Source organism: Lates calcarifer, linkage group LG2 (genome assembly GCF_001640805.2).
Source record: "Lates calcarifer isolate ASB-BC8 linkage group LG2, TLL_Latcal_v3, whole genome shotgun sequence".
Taxonomy (NCBI): Eukaryota; Metazoa; Chordata; class Actinopteri; family Centropomidae; genus Lates; species Lates calcarifer.
The window spans coordinates 25736316-25763016 of record NC_066834.1 but is presented as its reverse complement, the minus strand read 5'-3'; the positions used below and the strand labels follow the sequence as shown (position 1 = coordinate 25763016).

General features: G+C 40.0%; 1 protein-coding gene across 5 annotated transcripts in view; it reads right to left on the bottom strand.

Moving 5' to 3' along the window:
- Positions 1-287: 287 nt before the first annotated feature.
- esrrga (estrogen-related receptor gamma a) overlaps positions 288-26701 on the bottom strand; it is a 141693-nt gene continuing 115279 nt past the window's right edge. For all 5 annotated transcript variants that reach the window (XM_018666996.2, XM_051077459.1, XM_051077455.1 and 2 more), the window contains 3 exons: positions 11274-11380; positions 10998-11160; positions 288-6332 (listed from right to left, as the gene is read on the bottom strand). In XM_018666996.2, the coding sequence (XP_018522512.1) occupies positions 6088-6332; positions 10998-11160; positions 11274-11380 (515 nt within the window). In that variant the 3' untranslated portion in view covers positions 288-6087. The remainder of the gene's footprint in view (positions 6333-10997; positions 11161-11273; positions 11381-26701) is intronic.

Genomic DNA, 26701 nt, shown 5'->3' with positions numbered 1-26701 from the left:
TCACTCAAATAACACTGTTTGCTATTTTCTGGAATTATTAGATATACTAGCTGAGTTATCATTATGTTAAGTCAAAAACTGGGCCAGATATGGGCTGCAGTCACCTTGATCTTTCCACTCTCTTCTCCACATACATGTAACCCAACATTAAGTCAAGACTTCATTACAAAAAGAATTCCTGGATTGCTTGGTTAACTATCCTGGGATAGATTATGTGTTTATTGTAAACGAAATGCACTCGTATCAGCAACAACTAAATGTGTGAAGAATCAGAGACACAAGACGGATTTCAAAACTGGAAGCCTGGTTTTAATTGATATTGCTCTACTGTAATAATCCTGAAAGGCATAGTCTGGAGTAACACATGTAATGTTTCAACCCATAGTAGTTTAAGTTACAGAATCATAGGTCTCTCTTTTTGCATTGAACAATATATACAATGTGAAATAAATACATTTACACAAATGGACATTATTGTTGGAGCACACTTGTATGATACACGTCACAAAAATATACAGGTAATTGTTTATCTTTTTTCTTTTTTTTTTTTTTTTGAATTTACTGATGTGAAGCACATCTAAAATCTACAGACATGTTTTTAATAACACTACAGGGTCTTCTCTCTTCCACAACTCTTTTCCACCACACAAGGGTCTTTTTAAAAATCCTTTAAATATCCTTTTTATCCAAATGTGTCAACTTTCTCTCTCCCTTAAATATTTTCTTCTTATTTGCAAATTCAGACTGCAGGGTTAGCTGCAGTACAAGTGGCAGTTACATTTGGGGTTAAATACAACTAAATGACTAAACACTGTAGAGCTGTAGATAGACACAGTTTGGCCTTAGCAGTTTTCAGGGGCAGCCATGGAAGATGGGCAATCCTCCTTTGTCGCTATGGCTAAATAACTCATCCTTCTTCTCAAACTATTGTTACATAGAGTATTTGCAGCTAAAGGATCTAAGTTCCAGATGAGGGCGGTACCCAAAGTGCAACCAGGTCAAACTCTTTCTATCAATGGCTCTGCAAAAACCCAGACAGTCCTTCTTCCACTGCTCCTCATAGAAAATACCAGTTTGGTTTGTTGTTATTTATATGGTTTCAACATTAAGAGCAGAATAATTCCAATAGATACATCAGCATTTGAATCTATAACCCAACACAAACAAGTGCAACTCTTGCCTCGTCATTGTACAGTCATCAAAATATTGCTTTTTAACAAGAAAAAAAAGGAAAAACATCTCAGTCCTGTACATCTAAATAATATCTTGGCTATGAGCAGCAAGTTATATCAAAACTTCTGAAAGAAACACACAGTCTCCCCTCTGATTTTAGCTGGTAGATTTTCTTTTCTTTTTATTATTCAGCATTCAAACATGGCAGCATTTGACAATGATAAATATTTGACTCTTAGTAAATTTGGAAAAACCTTACACATCAGTATTTCCTACTATCAGAAATTTAGCTTGTTCACACTTTAAAGCCAAATCCAGCTCAGTGTTAATCACTTCAGGGAGACGTGTAACATCTTTCATTGTATTGAATTGTTCAGGAGTGCAAAGGACTGGTTTGACAACCTGACAAATAAATAAAAACAGTAACAGAAGGAAACAATAGTAAGAAAAGAGCACCTTTTTTCTCCATAACTTGTATGTAGATTAATGTACAGTTGATGGTGAAATACCATTTTTCTGACAATGAGACAGTGTTTTAAGTTACAATCAAGATAGGAGATTCAACTCTGTCATCAGGGATTTCACCTACAAATATCTTGTATGCAGATGTAAAATATGTTTCCTGCATATTTCCAAATGTTCATGTTTAAGACCTTTGATGATCCTTAGAATCTTTGAATTTATGCTACTTGTAGTGCATAATATGAATCTATAAATTTGTATCAAGAGGTACAATGAGTATAATAACATGTTTATTAAAGGTTGTTGATTTTGGATTTTGCAGTTTAATTCCAGCAGAGCACAGAAGCATGTCACCACACTGTAATGAACCTATGTGAAGAGAAACAGCAAGAGCAAATTAAACATGTCAAGCTTTTTCCTTTTAACATTTGAATCCACACCACAGCTGGTTCTGTCCTTCATCTGTCAGATTCACTGTGTAAAGCCAGATATTTTTCTTAAAATAAGATGAAATAACTGGAAACAATGTAAATAATTTAAGGGAAAAAAAGTTTTCATATTCTCATATTTTCTCCTTTTGCCTGCTGAAACAGTAAAGATAATGGTTGAGCTGAGCTGTATGGAAGGCAGTTATGTACAGCGAGTTCAAAAAAGAGTCACCTACAGTTCTGAATTACTCAAATGTCCTTTTCATTTCATCTTTATTTAAACCTAAAGATATACAGTATATTGTTTACTCTACAGGAAAGTTACACAAATGATCCCTTTTTAAATACTTGTAAGGTGTTTCTTCATTTAGATACTAAATATTTAATTATTTATGTATAGTTTGGTAAAGATGAATACTGTAATTTGATCCTGGTGGTCTAGTTAAGTTCCTAGAAGAAGAGCCTTATATCCGGTTCGGTTCATTAGGAGAGAATCCGGTACCCAGACCCCCAGCGGACTGATCCGACTGACAGACAACATGGCCTCTAGTCTACTCTGTGTTGTCTAAAGAAGAAGCACACAGCACAAGAACGGGAATCACCACAAGAAAAAGCACACAGCATTTGCCTTAAAGGACTCAACAGAGGAGGAAGGGATCAAACAGAGAGAGGACTTGAAAACAAAAACAGACAGAGGAAAGAAAGAAAGAAAGAAAGAAAGAAAGAAAGAAAGAAAGAAAATAAGACAGGTTTTTTCCTGATAGAAAAAACAGCAAACATGAAACACACATCGAGGCTGAACTACATTTTTTTTTCTTTTTTTCTCTCGATTTTGTTTCCAATAAAATGTCTTATGTTAGAATTATAATCTGTATAATTTACAATATACAATGTTTAAGAAGGCTGAGAAAATACCCCTTACTAATAATACTGATGTTTGATACAGAACATGTGATGTTAGAGATCAACTACACTTAAAACTGCAGCACTCCTCAGCTGTGACAAGTTGCCATTTTATATTAGATTACACCGTCATCTAGATTACACATTTTGGCATTCTTAGTTCGGCTTTAGAAATTACATAAATAATGATATAAAAAACTGACTGTCTTCACCTGTTACAGCTGTAATCAGTCAACCAGATGCATTCTTGCCATAACAATGAAATCAGCGTCTCTTTACTCAACAATGTGGGACAGTTTCCGGACAGCTTTCACTTTCCATCTCCTGTTGCTAGATATTTGAATTTAACAGGGAACAGATTTGATGTTCACTGTTTTAACTCTATCTTCCATTAAAGCTATGAGTTTAGTACTACTACTAACTACTACTAATAATTCAAGCCATGTTTTAAAAAATACTGCTCTGCAAGATCTCGTTGTTCACTTTAATCAGAGGCTAATTTAAATTGAAATAATTGTGATGCAATTTAGTCTGTCTGCCCCTTTTTATTAATTTTATTAGTTGAGATACACAAGACCAGTGATCTTAACCCTTACAACTTTCTTTGTAACTTTAAAACAAAATGTCTGACAACAGGAAGTGGAACAGTGTGCTAACATTAAACTGTCAGTTACATTTTTTTTATTTGGATGATGTTTGGTTTTTGGTAGCACCATTTCCCTCAGTACAAATCTATAGTTAGTCTGGTTTATTTTGATGGTCCCCACACTCGGTCACATGGCTAAAGAAACTTTCACCTTAAACTGAAAAAGGACAAAAACTGTGTATTAGCCTATTGAACTGAGCTGTCTCTTTTTAATCAGCTTAAATGTGACAGCAAAAAGTGCCTGATCACAAAAAAGGAAAAAAGGTGCAGACATCAGAACCATGTGATAACTGCAAACTAAGTATGTTTCTTTTAGTTTTTTAGCTGCTTGTGTTACCTCTTTAACCCTCACATTATTCACACAGTGTTTATGTGACAGCAGCATTAACAGCTCATCCTGACATTCCTGGTCCATATTTGTTCCTGCGTAACTGTTACTAACAAAGGAACTATTGACTGTTATCTAATAGCTTATGGCAAGTTACACAGAGAGAAAGAGAAGCTACAAACTCTCCTCAAATCCCCATCCTCTCTCTCCCAAATTTAAGACTGGCACATTATGTTAATATTGCAGACTTAGTCCATATGCACAAACCCCTCCTTTAAAAACCACTATTGCTCAGAGTTTCTAAGATAAACGCTGATTTGTTAATACATTATTACTTGTTATATTTATATATATATGATAATTGCTGAAAGTGATCAAGCTGAAAAAAAGGAAAGACATATTGATTGATTCAGTTTTAAGAAGACAATATCAATAACAAAAACAAAGCTGGGGTATATGTCATATACAGGATGACAATTATTTACAACCCTAACATTGGTATCATCGCTAAGATTATTTTCAAGATACAAATTAAGAAAAAAAGGAGTTTGAAAGCAACAATAGTTGTTTTTCAGTCAGTTTTTGTCAGCACACCTTTCCTTCTGGTTCATATTGCATTGAGTGACTGAAGCTTCCTCATCACTCGCTGAATGAATCACAAAAAATATCTCTCTACTGACGCAAGAGATGAGCTGGAAGTTGTGAACGCAACGGAGCAAGGAGAGGAAGCACCGAAGTGATGTTCTGAAGTTTTTTTTTTCCGGAGTTTTGGGTAATGAGCATGGGCTGGACTATTCTTAATGGCACTATTCTCATTGACAGGCTGAAATCTCTACTGACTGGTAAATGGAGAGCCGCAAACCTGGGGCCACTGAGCAGCTGAAAGTGTTTCAAACAGACGTCCAAGCACGAGAGGAGTGTTTGACAGAATATAAAGCATCACAGAGAGTGTGACGTCTACCTGTTAGCCAAGCGGGAATCTGTTCTTGACAGCCTTGTTTTGTTATTCGTAGGTAATATTTTTACTTAAAACCTCAGTCAATTAATCATTCCTCAAGTGGTTAGAATATTTGGAACCATTTTCAGCCACGTCAAGTGTAGAAACACTGATACTGTGGTAATACTGACAAGTTTGGGAGGCCAGGGTCACTGGTCCTCAACAAATACAACGAATAGTGAAGTTGAAGCAGGGGAGTCATGGGAAACCAGGAACTGAATTTAGGGAGAACCATAAAGTGTTTACAGCTGTGGTTTACAGTCCTGGTCCCTCAAGTCTGAGCCCTGCTGGTTTTTTGATTTCACCACAACAATGTCAAATAACTGGTGGAATAGAAAACCAACAGTACTCTTGAAGCCCAGGACTGAAAGCCACCGGTAGATCAAACCAGTAACAGTTTTGGGTTGTGACAGTAAAGTTTGCTGGCATCCTCTGAATGGATGAGCTCCATTCTTTGGCAGGGCAAAATCTCTCCTCTTCTTTTCTTTCTGTCCATCCATCCAAATTTCATTGTACATGTAATTTGACAACAAACGTCATTAATACTTCTTTAGAGTTCATTTTTTCCCCACTCGTTTTCTTCTTGAACACTTAAAAAAACTCTGTTGGGGGGAAAAAGGGAGGGAAAAGGAGACACAAGTTCAGTCATAAAGAGTCTCTCAAGAACTAAAATGAAGAGTTTTCAGTTTCTTTTAAATGTGTCCCCATTTAAGCGTTTGTCATTAATAACATCTTAAATGCATAAGTGACTGTTTTGCTGTCATCAGTGTTCGGAGTCACCGTGGAAACTGTTATGTGGATTGTTAATAGTTTTAAAAGGAAATATCATCTTCCCTTGGTTGTAGGGGAGGTCATGTCAGTCTGTCAGCATCTTCCCCAAAAAAGAAGGTCAAGTGAGCGCCCTTTACTCAAAGACGGCAGAGTTTTTGGGGTTCAGGTAAGAGGTTTAGGTTACTCGTTTATTCACTGGGGGATGCGGCAGCGGACATATTTCAGGGACATGTTTCTGTGAGGGTGTGTGTGTGTGTGTAGGTAAGAGTGTGTGCGTGTAAAAGAGCAAGAGGTCATTCAAAGTTGCTGTTCAGAATTTGAGGTGAAGCTCAGGTGGTTCAGACTGGTGTCTGGCTGTCCTCCATCTATTCTCCTGTACTCAGACCTTGGCTTCCAGCAGCTCCAGGAAGAGTTTGTGCATTGGGACTTTGCCGTCCTGCTTGATGCTGTAGAAGTGCTGCACAGCCTTGGTAGAGGTCTGGCGGAGCAGGGGGAGGGTCATGAGCAGCTTGCCCGCCCGGCGGGGATCCTCCTGGTGCTGGGAAGCCTCGTAGTCCTGCAGGGCCTCGTGGAGCACATCTTGGAGCTTCTGCACTGCATCCACATCTTCAATGTGCATGGAGTCTGGGAAAAGAGGGCAGAGAAATATAAACATATAAATATTATTATAAAGCAAACATTGTAGAATATATTCCAAACTTTAGAAATGATTTGAGGATTTGATTGTGTTGTATGTGTTTCAGTTCCATGCAGGGAAATTTTAATTACAAGCCTCTGAACGCAAATGTGATTCCATCTTAGTTCTGACATATCAAATAAAAAGGAATAGGTAAGTTTTAATTCATTTTAGCATATTAATACAATTTTAAACAGGGTGAGTGAGTGTATAGAGAAACTGGATGGTTGTGTAAGTGATTTGTTTGTTTCTAAATGTGGAGTTATGTCCATAAAAGAAAAGAAAAAACATTTTAAAGCAGTCATCAGCCTAGTGTGCAGTGGACCCTTAAAGTGAATTCCTATGATCTGTATTTACCACCAACATGGGTAGGCACGATGTTCACAGTGTGTGTCTTTGTCAGTGCCTGTGCCCCCTCTGACTGCTGTGTTATTGCTCTGTGCTACAAAGGGGAGATGTGCTAAAGACTCAATCTACAAATCCAAACATGAACAAAACAAGGTGTTACAGAAAACCATAACTCAGGGTTGGAAATTCTATGCTGCTGATTTAAGGAGTAATAATACTGTATAGTTAAATTTACAATTTCTCTAACTTAGACTTCAATTTAAATAATAATCAGTAAAAAAAACATCAGTGTTTTATTCTGCAGACTGAACAGAATCAATGTTAATTATATTATTAGCCCTCAACATGCAATTATGAATGTAGTACTTTGTTACACACCCTTTTAAAATGCCTAAAAATGAAAACCTACAATTTATAGTTGAAACTTAGAGCTTCAATTTCAGGCACTGCTCTGTTCTCTGTCTTTAAAGTGTGGATCAGTGGGTGTGATGAATGGACCGACAAAGAGACAAGTGGGCGGAGAAAAAAGAAATACACTTGTAGAATGATGGAGAGATGCAGGGATACCTGAGTGTGTGTGCGTGTGTGTGTGCGTGTGTGTGTGTGCATGAGTATTTGGATGCAAACATCTGTAATCTCTCTTTGAGCTAGCATGTAAGTTGTGTTTCAGCATATGTGGCTGTAAAGGCTGAGACTGTCCCTCAATAATAATGCTTTATATTGCTCCTTAGGGAGGCAAAGTCTTAATGTGAGCTGGCCTTTAGCTCCCAACCTCCGATCAATGTCTCCGATCAATGACTACATGCATGTTAAATAATAATCACAAGGCAACTATTGATAGGAAACCCCCCCATCTACCACACCCCTACGCGCACATCTAAATACACACAAACACACACACAAGACATACAAGTGTAAATATACACATTTAAAAAATGCTAAGGCATTCCACAGTCATACACACACATGCACGCAAAGTATGAAAATACAATGTAATGTATGTACTCTTTATAAACTACATATATGTGAACTACAAGGAAGAATATGTAACATGTATGTGGTGTACAAACTCTGGTTGGCAGCTCTTGTTATGATCCCTTATCACCAAACCATTTCACTTTTTACTTTCTCTTTTATCGTAGCTGGTGTATGTGTATGTCTGTGTATGTTGAATGGTAGATTCAATTAAAACTATTTATGTGTGCCCCATTTTGTTAAGTGTAATTGTTTACCTACTAGAGCAACTCTGGCCTTTATCGTACTACACTGACTCGTGATCCATCCAACACCTCTCACAGCATACTTATTAGACAAGCACATGTTCACACCATCCACATGCAAAGGAGTTGAACACAAGCAAAACAAATACAAAAGAAGCATGAATGCACACAAACATACACTGAATGGTAAGTGAAACATAAAAATGATCCTGTGCAGACGAAATAAATTCACACAGGCAAGTACACTTAGACACACAAACACAATAAAATACACAGGATTGGATCTATAGAGTGTAATGCATGTATCAGTATGCAGGGCCAGACAGTGGGTTGGATTCTATAGGGATCAATAGAAAACTCAGCTTCCATTGGTTTTCAAATTTCTACTTTTTCCTGGTTTAAATAAGAGTAGATGATCCTCTCGTCTAGGTTTTTTTCATGCTCTGCTGTATGATGATATTTTGTTAAGGAGAGAGCATTAATAATTATAGGGGAGGGGAAATATATTCTTTAAGGTTAATTTCTTCAATTTAAGATCATACATTTATTTGAACTGTTTTGCAGCTCTCATTTGGTCAGTGTAATTGCTGTAAATAAGTTTAGGGCAAATATTTAGCTGCCTCTTATACAGCATTGCCAGTTGGATTAATATAATACAGACTTTGTACAGTTTATCCTGTAAAGCAGGACAAGCAGGTAATGCTCATGTACAAAATCTACAAATGAATGTAAAGTCAGCAACAATGAAAAAACAATTCCCTTCTCCTCTTTATTCTTGAATTTATAATAAGTGGTTTCCTGAAGCACAGTCCATAATTACCATAAGTTAAACTGAGGTTTAATGAGTTTCAAATAGTTTTTGATTAATATTGTGTGTTTGGTATTTAAGCTGGTAGACATGGCTGCTGCCTGTGCTGTGACCTGCCGTACACTCGCAAGTAAAACAGCAGACGTTAATGAGCACAAGCACATTAGGCTGTTAAAACACACACATGTTAACATGGAACTCACAATACACACACACACACACACACGCATGCAAACACACATAAATATATGCACACACACACACACACACACACACACACACACACGTGCCTCCTGTTTCCCATGGCTAGTTTAGCTGCCTTTACATGTGGGGCACGTTTGCTAACATTTCTTAAGGCTTGGCTTCATTAATGCAGACGATTAGCATCCTGTGAATTAATTAGTGTCAGTGCCCTTCAAAATGCTAATGCTAGCATTCTGTTGTCTTGAAGAGCAGTTAGAGAGTCTGGCCAGTGATGCAAAGTTCCTATTTGGGTGTCAGCTGTTTCCATTTCAATCAGTTAAAAGAATGACTATTTCAAATGTGACTTTTCTCAACACCGAGGGAAGCTTTAGAGGCGAAATTACTCTTGAGATTTATCTGGATATTTTTTTTAGTTTATTTATTGGGTGTGATTAAGTGGCAAAGGGATTTCAGCTTCAGAAAGAGTTTAGCCAAGTGTCATTTCCAACCTCAGAATATATAATCTAACTGGACATTCAGACCGCAGTTAGTCGGCCACCTTGCCAGCATTTCATCCATTTTGATCCTGACGGTAATAATATTTATTCTTGTAGTAGGTATCCTCACATTGTGATAATACAGATTTTTCAATCAACATTAACAAAACAGAAAGATGGTCATCAGTCATAAAAGTGCAGCATTGATCCTCACTATATACGGAGACACCTGATTTTTTTTTACTGTCCATCACATGCATGTAAATGTGGGTGGACAAAGCATTGGAAACAACCATCCAAAAAAATGCAATCCAAGACAAACCTACTCACCACTTAGAAATTACCAGAGGGCTGGATCTAAAGCTCAAATGATTACTTAATTTACTGGTTATTTAATACAGAGAAAAATAACTGGGATGGATTTTGACAACGTGAGTAATAATTTTCAAGCAAAAATAGCAAACATTCTCCAAACTCAATACTGTTGTTCCAGCCAAGTTTCAAGTTTCGGCCCACAACATTCATGTACCAGCAGACACACCTACACACATGCACACACACAGAGCCAAGAGATTGATTGTCACACACAGCCCACAGGAAAACAATATGTCAATATTTTCTGCATGTGCATGACAGTATGTACTGTAATTGTGTGAGCAAACACTTCTCAGTGCTTCACTTTTAAGATTTAAGTACACATTAATGTATGTGTGTGTTTATGCATGTGTCATAGAGATGAAACTGGCACATTTGGGAAAATGTGTGTGTGTGTGTGTGTGCGTGCGCATCTGCGTGTGCGTGTTGATGGTGGCAGAATCTGAACAAAAGGCCCCTCCCTCCCTATTCAAAGCTCTCCCATTGCATTCTTCCATTTAAACACATTGTATTGACAGCTCCCCCCTTGTAATTAAAGAGTACTGAAGAGCTGGCCGGCTTCCAAGACAAAGTTCAAAAGACGGGTCATGGGAGGAAGAAGCCGTGTGTGTGTGTGTGTGTGTGTGTGAGAGAGAGTGTGTGTGTGTGTGCGTGTGTCAGTCAGCTGTCGATGCAGCTGGACACATCAGAGAGGGGGCTTTATCGACAGACTTTGGGCTCTAATGATTTCACCTTATTTAACAGGCATCTGAAGAGACGACTATGCTAATTGTAAAAGGGATCGTCACTTTGTTTGGGGGTGGGAGGTGAGCTTCAGGTTTAAGATGTATGTGTGTTTGTGCAGTGCATTTGTGTGTGTATACATGTGTAAAATGACTATAGGTATGTGTGACTGTATGATGAGTATGATGATACAACTGTGTGTGGAGAGAAAGAGAGTGTGGGAAGTTTGACAAGTACAGATGTTAAAAAAGACAGAATATGTGTGTATGTGAAAGTATGTGTCGTGTCGCGGTTGTGTTGTGTGTGTTTGGACGCAGAGTATTGAAATCGGTCCTTTGATGATGCAGTTTAAATGAGTCCCATGGGCCTGGAGATTCCTAGGATTAACTCTTTCTCTACTTGGCCTAGTCATGTGCTCACAAACTCAAACACACAGATGATAACATCAGAATTTCAAACCTGAGTTGGCCAAAGCAATGGCCTTCAGAGTGACAAATTCCTCCTTCTCTAGTTTCATGGATTTGTATTTCTTGACCAGCTGAAGGATGGCGTTGTTCAGGTCCAGAAGTCCAGCTAGCTTCGACTGGTCCTCGTCCATTATGTAGTCCTCAGCATACACCAGCTAAAGAGAAACACAAGTGAGGTGGAGAGGTTGCAAATTAACATGTGCTATATGTTTCTAAATATACAGATCCCATAAGAGTGGGAGACACACATGTTGGCAAAGACGCTAACCTTGTCTTCAAAGGACAGTGAGCGGTACACAACACGCAGGATCAAAATCTCCATCCATGCACTCTGCAGTAGACTCATCTGGTCTGCCAAAGACAGCGTGGAGAAACCTAGGGAAGAAGAAAAGAAAGAGAGATTTCTAACTGAAAATCTTATTAGTGAAAATGTCTTTGGTGTTACTGTTTCTAATATGCAGTCATGCTGCTCAAGCAAAAGAATTCCCCCCAACCCTGCCCCACGCCCACCCTCCATCCATCCAGCTGACCAGAGTCCTCCTCCACCTCGTCTTCCTCTCTCCCCTGTGCCCAGGGCTGTTCCCTGGGGAAAGGCAGGTCTTATCTCCCCCCGACACAACCTCCATGGATCAATGCTAGCCATTGCTGCTCCGCCGCTCAAACACACACACGCACACAGACACACACACACATACACACTAATTGCAGCTATGGCCTCAAAACTACTGCTTTCTCCGGTGTCAATCCATGTCTTTCTATTTGCCTACGTCTATATCTGTCTGTCTCTCCAATCGCAATCCATGCCTTTTTATCTGTCAGTGTCTGTCCACGACTGACCATCTGTATCTGATTCTGGCTTCACTCTCTTTTCTTTCCAACCATCTTGATACACCTGTCTGTATGTTCTGTTCTGTGGGTCTCTCATATTTTTCTTTCTGCCTTTTGATTGTTTGGTCTGTTTTGTTTTCTCCTTGTACTTTCTCTACTGATTTTCATTGGTACTATTTTCACATCTTTATTTCATTTCTCTCTATTACTTTCTTACTTAAGTACACCAGTCTTTTGCTTGTAGCTGCTCTCTCTCTGTCTGTCTGTCTCTTTAATGGAACACCTGCCCACTCACACCTTTCCTCACAGCTGTCCTCTCCTCACACACCTGTCCATTCACACCTGCCTGTCTGCCTATGTGTGCATTTTTGTGTGCGTGCGAGCCGTCATAGGGAAGGCAAAGACAGTGGCCCATGTGAGCGCACCTGTCAGACCTCGCTGCAGCCCTCCAGTGTGTGTTTGTGTGTGTGTGTGTTTGAGAGGAGCATCCTGCCAGGAGAAGCAGGCAGATGAGAAGGAAGATATTTCTTCAACAACATCTGCTGCGGTGTGCCTCCTCTAGAGATGTAAGGTGTGTGATAGTGTGTGTGTTGGTGTGTTGGTGTGTGTGCATGTACGTTAAGGGCTCTTATCTCAGAGTGTGTTGATGGGTAATGGCAGGCGTCTCATTATGTCCAGGTTGCAGGCTATTGTTGTTTGTAATGTGCTCTAATTCATTCTATCTACAACTGTTAACATCTCTGACACACACACTGACACAGGAATATACAGTAAATAGACACTGCTGCGTGCACACACACATACAGTATCACATATGCATAGACATAAATGAACACTGGAAAGAATCCAAATGTGTATGATTGATACACACACACACACACACACACACAAAGCACAGTGAAGGGAGTAGTATCGTTGCCAACTGGCAGTGTCTTCTTCTACTTAATGAAATCATCAGAAGGGATTAGAGGTGAATTTCTTAAGGGGGTCTTCATTCACACACACACCCACACACACATCTCATTCACTGAGGCAGATGTCTTTGGGGGGTCCTTAGGACTTCAGCACTCATTGTGGGCAGGGGAAATAAGCTCTGGCATTGCTAAAATTAACACATGCACACTTATTGAATCTGTTCAAACCCCAGGGTCAAGTGAAGAGAAGACGACATGAGTGAGGGGTTAATATCACTTAATGCTGTAACTGGTTGTGTGTTTTAACTTGACCGTGTGTGTTTTCAGTGCTCTGGCATTGAGAGCAGTGCAGAGGGTTCAATCAATCCTTGCACATCACTATGGTGGAATTTGATCTAGGGCTGGTGGGGGCACACACGGTAAGTACACAGGGTAAAAAAAAAAAAGAACGTCAGCATGACTAGCTGTTCCTTAATAATATGGTTTGCACATCAACAAACATCTCCCTCTTAATTGCACATAAAATGCACAGACGTGCACAAACACGCACACAAGGAAACACCAATAATTAAAAGTCCCGTGATTAATTTATTGAGCTGAAAGTGCACCTTTTCTTATTGAGGTACATCAATGATTTTTATCAGGATGTGGTTTGTGTGTGTGCAGATGAGGTGGAGTGTAAGAGCATTTACTCTGATTTTGTAAATATGTGCACGCTTATGTTGAGTTTTCGAACATAATATACATAATTGCACTGTGCTGGCTTCTTGTTCCATTAGCATGTTTGTGTTCTTTGTGTATGCTTACATTCCCATACATATATTTCTGTGAGTCTCTGCATGTGAGACTAAGTCTGTGTATATTTGTGTTTGTGTGCGTGTGTGTGTGTGTGTGTGTATGCGTGCCTCCCAGACCCCCTTCCCTCCCCACCAGCCTGTCTGCGCCGTTCAGCCATCCAATGCCTCTTATCTGTCTGATTAATAGGCGGCCGGCTTCAGGACAAATTAATTAACAGATAACGCCATCTCTCCCTTCTCCCCTTCCTCCATTCCTCCCCTCCTTCTCATGAAGCGATCGATACAGCAGAAGAAAAGAAACATCAATGGGAATTTAGTGCTGATGATGGAGAGAGAGAGGTATTGATGGAGAGAGAGAGAGAGCATGAGGAAGAGTGAGATGCAGGAGAGAAGAAAGTAAAGGGAGGAGAGTTGTTAGAAGGAGAGATGGTGGTGGTGGTTGGGAGGGGTGGAGACCTTTCTTTCATACCTGTGATTTCACTTGACAAAAAAAAGGTTCCTTATTTGGCTCTAATTACATTTCCTTTCTGCCCATTGTTGATAAGGCATCTCATACTATGTGTGGAAGTATGAGTGTGTTTGAGTATGTGTGGATGTTTTACAGTCAGTGTGCTGTTTGCTGTGGTGATGGTGGGCTGAGCTGCATATACTGTAATGTACAATGAAAATTAAGTTGAACGCTTTGCTTAAACATATTAACATAAACTGTAAAGGAGAGAAACCTAACATGGGGCATGACCTGTAAGTAAAGCCATGCGTTCCCTAGACACCATGCTTATGTCTTTTGTATGAGCAGGTCTTAGTTGAGCTTTTTTTGCCCTGTCTCTGTGTTAACTGAACACAGAGTATATTTTGTATACTATACATATATTCAAAGCATTTGTTTTGTTTTCCTAAAATGCAGATAAGAAATTATCAACAGTCTACATGAAACATGTAAACTCATATACTGTCTAATGTAATTCAGATATGGCCATTGTGTGAAGACAGCCAGCTTCTTGTCATATGTCTGCCACCTCTCCTCTTCTGTGCTGTTTTCCTCTAATGTGACTGTGTGAACCTCCAACCCTATCTCCTAAAAATGACCTTTATGTTGCCCAGAGACAAAATTGGTTTTCCAGTATCTGCTTGTAGCAACTGAAGGATAATTTACAGTTATGTTCTGTTTACATAACTCAAAGCAAAAGTTAAATTAGGACGCATATCTGGATTCTCTCCGGTGTGTTTCGCACTTAGCACGCCCACCATCCACCCTGACTGCTTTCCCACATCTTTTGTGCAGTATAATAACTTAACACTTTATGGAACAGATCTGTTGCTAGTGAAAATAATCCAAGCAAAATTTATAACTCCTATTAAGTGTATCCTGCAAAACCAGTTAATAGTATAGACCTATGGACAGGTTTGGTTGCGTTAATGACCCAAAATGTCTGTTTGGTCACATATATGTTTGGGCATGTTTGGCAAAATAGCAGGATGCTCTATTGTATCTATGAAGGTACAGAGAGAGTGTGTGTGTAGGTACGTGTGTGTGTGCATGTGCCATACATTGGTCTGACAGAAAGAGGCTGCAGTGCAGTCATGCAGACTTAACCTCTGCTGCTTGCTCTCGTGCTCTCTTCCTTTTTTCTCTTCCCTTTGCTCTATCAGATACACACATTAAGACAAACACACACACAAACACACGTCGATTCCCTAGCCACCCTGCGGCCTGTTTGTCTGCCAAATGAGTCCTGACTGCACGTTTACACCCGAGACCGCACAATAGTCTGGCACAGGCATACACACACACACACACAGGATAGCCCTCTCTCACGCCCCAGTTGCTACACAGACCCACACGAACACACATGTCCAGGAGGCCTATATTTGTTTTCTTGTGGTTACAGGGCAAATGGGAACCAGTGAGAACCGATTGCGATGCTTATGAGTACCTGTGCACTTCTGTGTGTACAGTTTGTGGCATTTGTGAGGCTATTTTTATGTGCATGTGAGTATGTTTGTATGATAATGCCTATGTACATTTGCAATAACTGATGCATCACAGACAGCTATTCTGCACATGTGTGTGCGCATGTGTGTGGATTAATGTGACAGGTGCAAAAACTGGTTGCAATACTGATCTGGTTGCAGTTATTAACACATGACTAGCCCTCACATTCTGTTGCTGTGGTATAAAACTGGACTTTGGGCATATATTTGTGTGTTTTTTTAGAGTACCTTGAAAGTTTATTTATTTATTATATTTATTTATTGTAAAGTTTATTATTGATTACATGATATGTGTTAACCCCTAAGAAGAATGCAGAATAATTTAGAATGATTTGGTCTTGGAAGTCTCTCTGACAATATTTTCTTACGCATCACAGTGAGAGCGCACTAAAAATGTCTTTCTCCTGACCATTTTAAGTTTAATCCTTAATGTCTTTTATTTCAGGGTATCTATGGTAGCCCTTGTTGTGTATCTGAATCCAAAACCCAATCTTGTAAAATGGTGATTGTTGTATTGGCTTAATGTATTTCTTTGCTTTGGAGCTGACAATTCAAAAAGACAAGGAAGAGTCCCGGTGAGAGTTTGTGTTTACATGGCCAGGGCCATTGGCCAGGGCCATCTCTGGCGGCAGAGAAAAAGGTCAACTCAGTGTTGAACTATGTTTGATCTGAGCGAGCCAACTACCAATTTAACCCCTGGTGTGAGACTGTAGCTCAGACAGAACTGGTCAGTGGGCCGGTCTTTGCATCATGTGTACTGAATTTTAACCTCCAACACCATGTCACCAAACATATTTTACAAAAGAAAATGCTCCTCTGATAATTCAGTTCACAGGTTAGGCTTGTGAAGAGGATTATGCTTAGTTCTGTTTGGTCACGGCCGCAGGACACATGTAACAGGAAACTTCTCTGTCTGTCTCAACAATGTAACAGCAAAGATTCATACACTTATCGGGAGTTATCAGTCTTTAACTTGTTAAGAATAAGCTTCACACATTGTCATAGAAATGTAACACCATACAGCAAAACTGTACTCACACTAAACACAGTTCAGGGAACTGGATGTGTACTGTAAGAGGGAGATGCTGGCCTAGAGTTTTACATTTCAACAAGTAAAAAGCACATAGTGTAACACTACTGCAGACAATGTGGTGTCCCAAAAGAACTGCAACTGTGTAATAAATGTGTAACAGAAACTTTACGTGAAAATAGTTTGTTTTGAAATAGTGTACCAAATCTTTTCATTAGGAGGTATTTAAAAGAGGTCATGAGAACTGGATGTGAACTGTTTCATGGCTGTCTAGTTGCTCACTGTAGGTGAGAGAATAGTGGATTGTCTATGTGCAGCATGTACACGTATTGTGTTCTGCAGGGGACAGATTTAAGTCTACTGGCCCACTGAGATAGAGATTGCATTAGGACACGTGAAGTTTCCAACAGTTACCAGCACATCGCTGCCCTGCATGTGCGTGCGTGTGTGTGTGTTTGTTCTGTATGCACACTGTGTTATGTGGCTCCAGTGCTCTCTCTCTCATACCACTTTCTGCACGTGTTGGTGTTTGTGTTGGTGTGCACATTGTACATACATGCTGTGCAACGCAAGTACTCCCTTGTGATGCTTTTTGAGTGTGTGTTTGTGTGTGTGTAGGTCTGCACATCTCAAACTGTTTTGTACCATACGGCCAGACGCCGGCCCAAATGAACACGGACCCCCTGTGATGGCTTTGGCCAAGCTGAAACAACACACACACAAGAAATAATGCGCACGACAAGCACACTGGCAAATGCTACCACACACACAAACACTCACATACACAAACACACATCCACCAGCTGACCCAATTACACAGAGATGCGCAACGAGATGGAAACAAATCTACCCAGAGAACCAGCTAATTTAGAAGGGCTTAGACACACACACACACACACACACACACACACAGACACACACACACCTACATACACACATACATGTGTACAGGCCCTTAGAATGTCAAGTGCAGATGATACTATATGAAAGTGCAAATCACAAATTAAGTTTCATCTTTTGCTGACAGAGGAATCAAGTTGCTCTATCAAAGTGCAAAATGTGTGTGTGTGTTTGAGAGAGAGAGAGAGAGAGAGAGAGGGAGAGAGAGAGAGTGCTTTGTCTCACTCCTCATCATTGGAAATATATCAACATGCAAATTTGATTTGTATTTCTATATTCTTTTACACCTATATAAATCAATGAGATGAGGAGACTGAGTTTCCTGGTTATGTTACCTGACCTCTGAACTGGGTGTCATAACTACTGTAGGAGACAATCCCACTGCAGACAATTATGAACTCTGGGCAACCGCACAAGTGAAAGAAGGATTTTGCTGATTTGACCAGTAACTCTGCACACATTGGGTAATAAACCATGAAATGGAACCATGTCTCCATCACTCAGTTTCCTGTTATTTGTTGTATGAACAAGGCAAAGTTGCTCCTTCATTCCTGGTTTTTGGACAGATTTTTTGTGAGTCAAGGTCAAGTTAAAATATTTTCCTCAAGTTGACAAAAGTGAGAATGGAATTCTCAAGTCACATTGCCTGGCATGACCAGTTTTTATTGTTTTTAATCTAAACCGTCTTGTTTAATGCTGGTTAGGTTTTGGTGATGCTTAATCTCAGTTTACTGAAAAACAGCGTGACTGACTCCACTGCACCTGCATTTGAGTTACTCTAAATGAACAGGGGTTGATGAAAATAACTGATATTTTTGTACAAATACAAAATGAATTTAGTGCATGATCTGTCACATCATCATGTTCACCTTCATCCCCTCTCATACTGTTGGCTAAAATATCTTCTTTTCTATTTCCTTCTCCTTCCACCCCCCACGCCCCCATCCCCACCCCCTTTTCTCTGTGCGGCCTCGGGGAGAGTAGAGCAGTCATAGGGTTGCGGTAGCCTCTAATCAGTGTGAACAGCCAGCTAATTACCAAACCCTCAGCCCTGGCTGACTGTTAATTGCATACATTAGACACCATCAGCAGCACTGCAAGATTAACACTTAAAATCTTCCCGTTGCTGTAGTGGAGATGAGTGCTCTGTGAGGGAGTGTGTGTATGTGTGTGCATAAAAGAGAGAGAGGGGGAGGCAGAGGTGGAGGATCGTGTGCTGTACTCTCTATGTGTATGTGTGTGGTGTGTGCTGCCTCTGTGGTTGCGGGTGCTAATATTTAACACTTAATTAGACCCAAAATGGAGACGCGGCAACACAGAGATGGCTGTTGAGCGTTATAGCTGTTGCTGTGGCGGGGCTGCTCGGGTGGGGGCAGTCGGTCGTCGAGGGCAACCCCAAGTCTCCGTGGAGGCGACAGATGGAGTGACATTAAGAGCATTGCAGTGGAGCTATTTCAAATAATAAAATATCAATATTTACATTTTAATTACCCACTTCTAGCTCCACCAGGGCCATGTCAAGGAGCATGTGCGTGAGAATGTGTGTGTGTGTGTGTGTGTGTGTGTGCGACTGCCAGCTCCACTGGGCCCATATCTTCTTGACTAGAGTACTGCTCAAGTGACAATGTTCCGCTCTGATTGAGAATTTCTGGGTGAAATAAACATTGTGCACGACTAATATCTCAGCTGTTTTCCACCATTACCTTTCTTACTTTCTTTTTTACTTTGTCTTTTACTCAATTCATCCATCTTCCTCTCATCATATACCTCTGCATCCTGCCCTTTCCTCCTACAATACAATGCTGATGCAGGCAGGAATGACCACTGTGTATGTGTGTGTGTGTGCACAAATCTGACAGGGGAATTAACCATGTGTTCACAGAACTGAGAAGCTTATACACACCATCTCTCTCTGTCTGTCCTTCTCTGTGACACACGCAGACAAACACTGCTGATGGACACTTTTGAAGAAAAACCACAAAGAGTTGACAACTGTAATAAGAGTTTAAGAATAAAGACAGCATTATCTATCTATCTATCTATCTATCTATCTATCTATCTATCTATCTATCTATCTATCTATCTATCTATCTATCTATCTATCTGTAATGTGTCCAGTCTGTAATTAATTCATTTTCCCAGTTTGTTCAATCAACTGGGTTGTGACACTCTGTTGATCTCTTGGTGGATTAGCTTTTCAGAAAAAAAATATAACCTATTACATATTCTACTTAAGAGACGGTCAAAGCAGTAAATGGGCTCCTATCTAAACCACTGGGCAGAAGAATGATCATCACTGATTACTTTACATTTTTTATTTTAAGTCAAAAACAACACTGTCATTAAAAGGTAGCATCAACCTGTACATATAACAAGGAAAAATATAAAGTTCAAAACAAGTAAATTGACAAATTCTTTTTTCCCCAAAGCATCAGTGATGTGTGAATAGAAACTTGCTGATTGTGGCTTTAAAACAAAACCCAATGGTCCCTGTCCAGGCCTGGTGTCTGAATATGAGATTATGAGGCTGTGTTGATTCTATCTTCCTAATCCCCCGTAGCCCTCCATAGAGAGAGGGCTGCAGAAACTCCACAGGGATTAATTTACCATTCACAGATTAGAGATATGGTCTCCAATATCATCATCCAGGACAAGCATCGAGAGGAAGGGCTCAACAATCGAAGCAAAAAGGAGAGAGAGAACAGAGAGAATGAAAGAGAGAGAGAGAGAGAGAGAGAGAGAGAGAGATACAAACTGAAAGACAGAGATGAAAACGAATGGATACAGAGAGACAGCCTTCTCTCCCACAGCATCATGCCTTAATGTCCTAGCTCGAAGACAAGAACATTAGACCTCATTCCACCTCCTCATCTGGGCCTGAAAAAGCCTGGGCTGAAAATCTTAATTAATTGTCCAATAGTGCTGCGGGGTCATTATGCATTGCAATAAAGAAGCGTGTAATTATGAGATTTAACAGCCATTACCAAGGCCAGGAACTCATATGTCATCATCAGCAACCAAGCCAATGGTTTGGTACGGCTGTGTGTGTGGCTTGATGGACAGCATGCACACACACAAAATACACACACTCACATGTATACATATTGTAATGTTGGTATATAGCTATTAGATACAGTATGGAAGAGAATAAATGTGTCTATTCTCAAATAGGCAAACAAACATCTGCAGGTACACAAATGGAAGAAAGCACACATGTATACACAGGCACGCACACACACACACACACACACACACACACACACACACACACACACACACACACACACACACACACACTCCCTCACACTCCCTCACACACACATACCCATCAGTCTGACCCAGACAATAAGGCAGCCAGCTGTGATAGCAGCCTGTAGATGAAACATCTCATCAAGATTAAATAGACACAAAAATACACACATTATTACTGCTGTATGTGTGTGTGTTTTTGTGTGTGTATGTGAATGCAAAGTGAAGCACCGAAACCACAGACCATGGCCCTTTGCCACATAGCAGGTGGCAAGTGACACACGTGTATAAGGATGAAGTGCTGCGTATACACACATGCACAATGTACATTATTGAAAAAGTGCTAAATCAGTCCCACAATCAAAGAAATAGTATAAGCAAGAGAAAAGACTTTCAGCTGGACGCATTCAAATTAAAACTGAATTTGAATTTGAGAAAAACAAATGTGAAGAGTGTGGAATAGCAGATGGAATTAGATAAGCTGTAACACAGTATGTATGTACAATAACCATATATGCAATCACCAGATGTAGGTACATTTAACAGACAAATAATAATAATAAACATGAAAAAACAACAAGCTAGCAAAAAATTATGAAACCATTAAATATCAAGTTATTACAGACACACTTAAATTACCTTTCACCACTGCTTGGCCACACACAGGTAAATGTAAATGTATATATACTGTTGTTTGTGTGTGTTTGTTGTGTGCATAGGCCATAAGTCGTCCCCAGCTGGTGACAGGCACGCTCCAATCCTATTTTCCCACCTGCTTATTCCCTGATGGAAAGGATGAATCCTCCTGACTGTTATTTAAGAACGATGGATGGAGGATGGGAGAGAAGGAGAGGAAGAAGTAGAAGCAAAGGGAAAGTGGAAGAGGGAACAAGAGGGAAGAAGGAGTATTGGGCAGGAGGAAGTGAGAGGGAGAGAAAAACAATGAGAAAATGAGGAATAAACGAAGAAAAAAACAGGAAGAGAGGAGAAGAATGATGAGAGAGGGGGAAGGAGGTGAGGAACAATGACAGGGGTGAGAGAAGGAGGGGAAGGAAAAAGGTATGGAGCCATGTTAGGTGGAGAAATTGAATGATAAGAAAAAAACGAATAAGAAAAAGAGAAAAGATATAGATAAAGGGAAGATACGGACAGAAATTGCAAGGACAGGAGAGAGAGAGAGAATAACTATTTCATGCCTGTCTGTGAACTTTGCATGAACCGACAGAAATAATGTGATGCCATGACAAGCCTGTCCCTCCTTCCACTAGATTTGCTGCATGCATAGGTGTGTGATATGTGTGTGTGAATCCCTGTATGTGTGTGAACACACATATTGCTTTTGGGTGTGTGTGTGTGTGTGTGTGTGTGTGTTTGTGTGTGTGTGTGTGTGTGTGTGTGTGTGTGTGTGTGTGTGTGTGTATGTACATGTGCGCTCCAACAGATAGAATAGGATGATGATGATTTGAAATGGAGTTTGGCCTGAGCGTAATTATGATCATCTATCTTTATGCCCCGCCAGCATATCATATCATATCATATCACATCACATCATCTCTCTCTCCCTCTCTCTCTCTCAGGCACACATACACACACACACACACACACAAACAAAAACACAAAAGCAAATTGAAAGTAGTAAAAGCTGACTGTTTGCTAGTGATGACTTAGATGATGATGGGCTCAGATGGTGTGCTGATTTATTTGTTACTGCTCGTCTGATGTCACATATTATAAAACTGTGCATGTCTGTGTATGTGTGCATCTGTGCACATTCACTGTGTGTTATTGCTTCTTCAGAAGTGTACATTCGCGTGTTCATGGATGTGTGTATGATGCACTATATGTGTCAGTGTATGCAGGTTTGTGCGCATGCCTATGTATGCGGCTTCTCTTTGGTGTGTATTTTGTGTGTGCGTATCTGTGACAGACATTATTTGATGCAGATTAGACAGTGTACTCAGATTGCAGGCTGTGTCTCAAAGGCTGATAGACAAATGAATTTGATTTGCTAATGTAATCACACTAATAAGAAAAACAGCAATGGGCTGCTGAGTGTAAATCTCACGACTTCAATATTTGTGTTTTTTTTCTTACTTTTACTTGAAATGAAACACATCTCTCCACTGAATGACTTTCATGACTAATTTTTTATTTAGAAATTTGATTCAAATTATTAAAATGACTTTTAATGAGAAGCTGTAATCTGAGGCTGCTCAGAAAAAGCACAGATTTTCATCAGACGCCGCACGTAAAATCAGTGTACCTCTTAATATACAAATATTCCATTCACTTGAGTGAAGTTAGTAAAAGTACTGTTCGGTGATGCGGATAAAATTTTCATTATGGACACCGCTCTGGATGTCACCATTCTTTCAGCATCTTCTGTGTTTTCTGTTCATTTTCATTTTGAATTCAGCTCTGATATGGTGTGACACAGGTGGATACAGTGACCGTGACAGCTGGCACCATGTGTGAAGCAAGTTGTGTGTGCGTGTGTGTGTTGGTCCGTATGATGTGTCAGATTGCTCTACTCTCACGGCATAAGGTGTGTGTCACCACCAAGGTGTGACCTGATAGAGGTAATACCAGTGTCTCTGGGAATGTATGTGTTGTTGAGTTTGTGTGCAAAACAATGTGTGTTTTTAAAGTAGGAACCTAAAGCTGTCTGTGTTTGAGTGTCGTCGAAGGCGCATCGTCATGGAAACACTGTCAACACGGTGATGACAAAACAAACATGCACGGGGCATCGGACAGACAGGAGAGTCAACACAGACTGAACGTGCCCTCAGAGATTGAATACTGTATGTGGGTCCATTTGTGTGTGTGTGTGTGTGTGTGTGTGTGTGTGTATTCAAAATCTCAAATGTGGCATAAGTGACTTCCTTTATAAAAACAGCATCACAACATAGAGCAAAGAAATTGATATTATAGTCTCTCTTTTCTAAATCGTACTGCAAAGACCCTTCAGTGCTTATATACTGTATGAGGTTTGTGTAATTATTGTAATATAAATAGGCATTGCATCCTGTAGTGACTACATCAGTATATTAGAGTGTATTCATGCTGAAAAAGAGAAAGGAAAATGTTTTCCCTCCTCTGTTCGCTCATATTGATGAAATGCTTCCAATACCCACATGCTTAATCCAATAAGGAAAGCCCAACTTAATCCAAACATTAAGCTCAGATATCAAATATTCTTTTCCTAATTTGATTCCATCAATATTTGTTTTCATCTGCAAACAGGGTTGTGTTTGTTTGTATGGGCTGCAAGAGGAAACCATGGTGGTGGGGCACTGGAAAATAAGATATCTCTTATGCACCAATGTGGACAATGAAACAGACAAACACACACACACACACACACACACACACACACAAGCAAACACACATACTTGGAACCAAGACATCAACCTCTAAATATGTTATGTAGCTCAGGGATGAGATGAAATGGAAATCAAACACGACCAACAGAGCTCAGAGAAAATCAACAGCAACTGGAAACACACACATGATGACACATACTTGAGCGCACAAAAGAGACTAAATTGACTATGAGAATGAACTAAATCAAATTCAGACTCTAAATCTAAATCAGATCCTAATATTTATGAGTTAAATCTCATTAGGACATGGGAAAAGGCAGAGTTGGTAATATCACATCAAAGAAGACAGAGTGCTGTCTGTTATGTCTCTTATTTATTTTTTCACATCCCTGAAATAGGAGTATGTTATCTGCTCCTGGCTGAAGAATTATTAGGATTTCAATTGTTATCAATTATAGATGTGGTGTTTCTGAAAATTTGGTGTAACTCATTGCATTTTTCTTTGTACTGCTCAACCTTGTTTGAACCTCTCAAACTTTTCCTTGCAAATCTTTCACATTTATGAACTGATTTCTTCAATCTTAGTGTTTATATTTAAGCAGTATGACAATGCAAGCTTATCTGTGTGTTTATGTTTGCACAGAACCTGCGATGTAACAGTCTATACATTGCGCCGTATCTGTGTGTCAATGTGAATGCACTGTATTTTTGCGTGTTGTGTTTGTGCTTTAAGAAGGCACCCAGCATGCTGTGACTGTCGAGGTGAACTAGCCGTAGCCGACAGAATGGGGGCAAACCTGCTTGTGCGTCTGTGTCTGTGTATTTCCATGTGTGTGTCTTCATGATTTTTCATGTACATGTGTACCTAGACCAGGCATTTTATAGCAAAGAATAATAGCTTTGAGAGGGAGACACACTAAAAGATGAGGAAGACTGCGTCCAATGAAGACCACAGAGGGAGGGAAGAAATTAGGACATGAGGACGCAATATTGTTTCATAAGTTTCATGCCAATAAAGCTCATTGATTTAACAACTGTGACAGAACTGTGTGTGTGAGTGTGTGTGTGTGTGTGCGTGTGTGTGTGTGTTTTTGTGAGTGGTGGCTGAGAGATGTTTCTCCTCTGATTTACCACTCTCTGACCAAAAGCCCAACAACCTCTTTACTGATTGATGACATCACCAGACTTAATGAGGAGGGCTGTGGAGTGACATCACCACCAGTCTGGGCTTTTACATTCCTCTCTCACTCTCTCTCTCTCTCCACACACACACACACACACACACACACACACACACACACACACACACACACACACACACACACAGACACACACACACACACACACACACAGAGACACACACAGACACAGACATAAACACAGACATACACATACACACCCGGTGCTGTTCTGCATCTCTTGAAGCTCATTGTGAAGTGTTATAATGTGTGTCAGTGTTAATTTAGTGAGCTGCACTTTCAGAGTCAAGGCTGTGAGTATCCGTGTATATGTGTGCATGTGTGTGTGTACGCAGAGGTTCCCCTTGGCTGCTGAGACTCAACATTTGATTTGCTAAAAGGAGCAGGACACTTCTATTAATCAATATTTGCTGACTGACTAGCATGTCCTTCTGGCTGATTGACTGGCTGTGTAGTTACTTGACTGACTGATTGGCTAACTAACGGACTGACTGTCTGGCAGTCTGAATGGCTAACTGCTCGACTGGTTGACTAAATCTCTAAGTGAAAGCCATTTATAACATGACCAGAAGAGAAAGAGCACAGCAGAACAACAGTAGAGGGAAAGATTAGGGAGAACTTTGCTTTTTGGGTGCTTCACTGAGTCTGGTGTGACATATCAAATGTTAATGAAAATGCAGATCTGAATGAGTGATGTGATTGATTGAAACTGTTCAAAATCTAGGGCTGAACTTGGACTCAATAAACCTTGACTACTGTATTTGTTTGAGATATAGACAGGCAGAAAGAGAAAAAGAGAGTGACGATGGACGGTTGGGAGGTGAGCGAAGAGGAGAAAAGGGTGGCGTGGGAGGGGACAGGGGCTGAGAGATGAGGTTGACTTTATAATGAAGAGGTTAAGGATACCACAGAGAGAGAGAGAGGCTGGGGGGTCAGGTCAGAGAGAGGGCGAAAAGGAGGGAGAGACAGAAATGAAGGGAGAGAAAGAGAGAGGTCAGAAGACAGGTTGAAGAGGTGGGGGATATTTAGTCATTGGGTCAGAATAGTATTGTGTTAAAGGCTCTCTGGGAGTATCTATGTTATACTGAGGTTCTCTCTCTTCACCCTTAGACATTTCGTTTTAACCCTCATCCTGTAGCTCGCATTCTCCTTCGACTCTCTCCTTCTGTCATTTTCTATCATAAGCAGAACATGGAATAATATATATTACAGCTCTCAAAGCTCGCAATGTGTATAAGCACCTAATAATATGTGACGACATAACCATAAAATAGCTAAGTAAAAAATGGGATAAAGAGAAAAAACAGCAGAAGAACACGCTATTTATTATTGAATATACAGTTGCAATTCTGAAATGTAGCATTCACTTTCGTTGACTAATAAAGAGAATCAAGAGATATTGACACAAAAAAATGTGTCCTAAGTTTGAGCCTGGGGGAACTCCGCAGTTATCCAGTTCCTCCG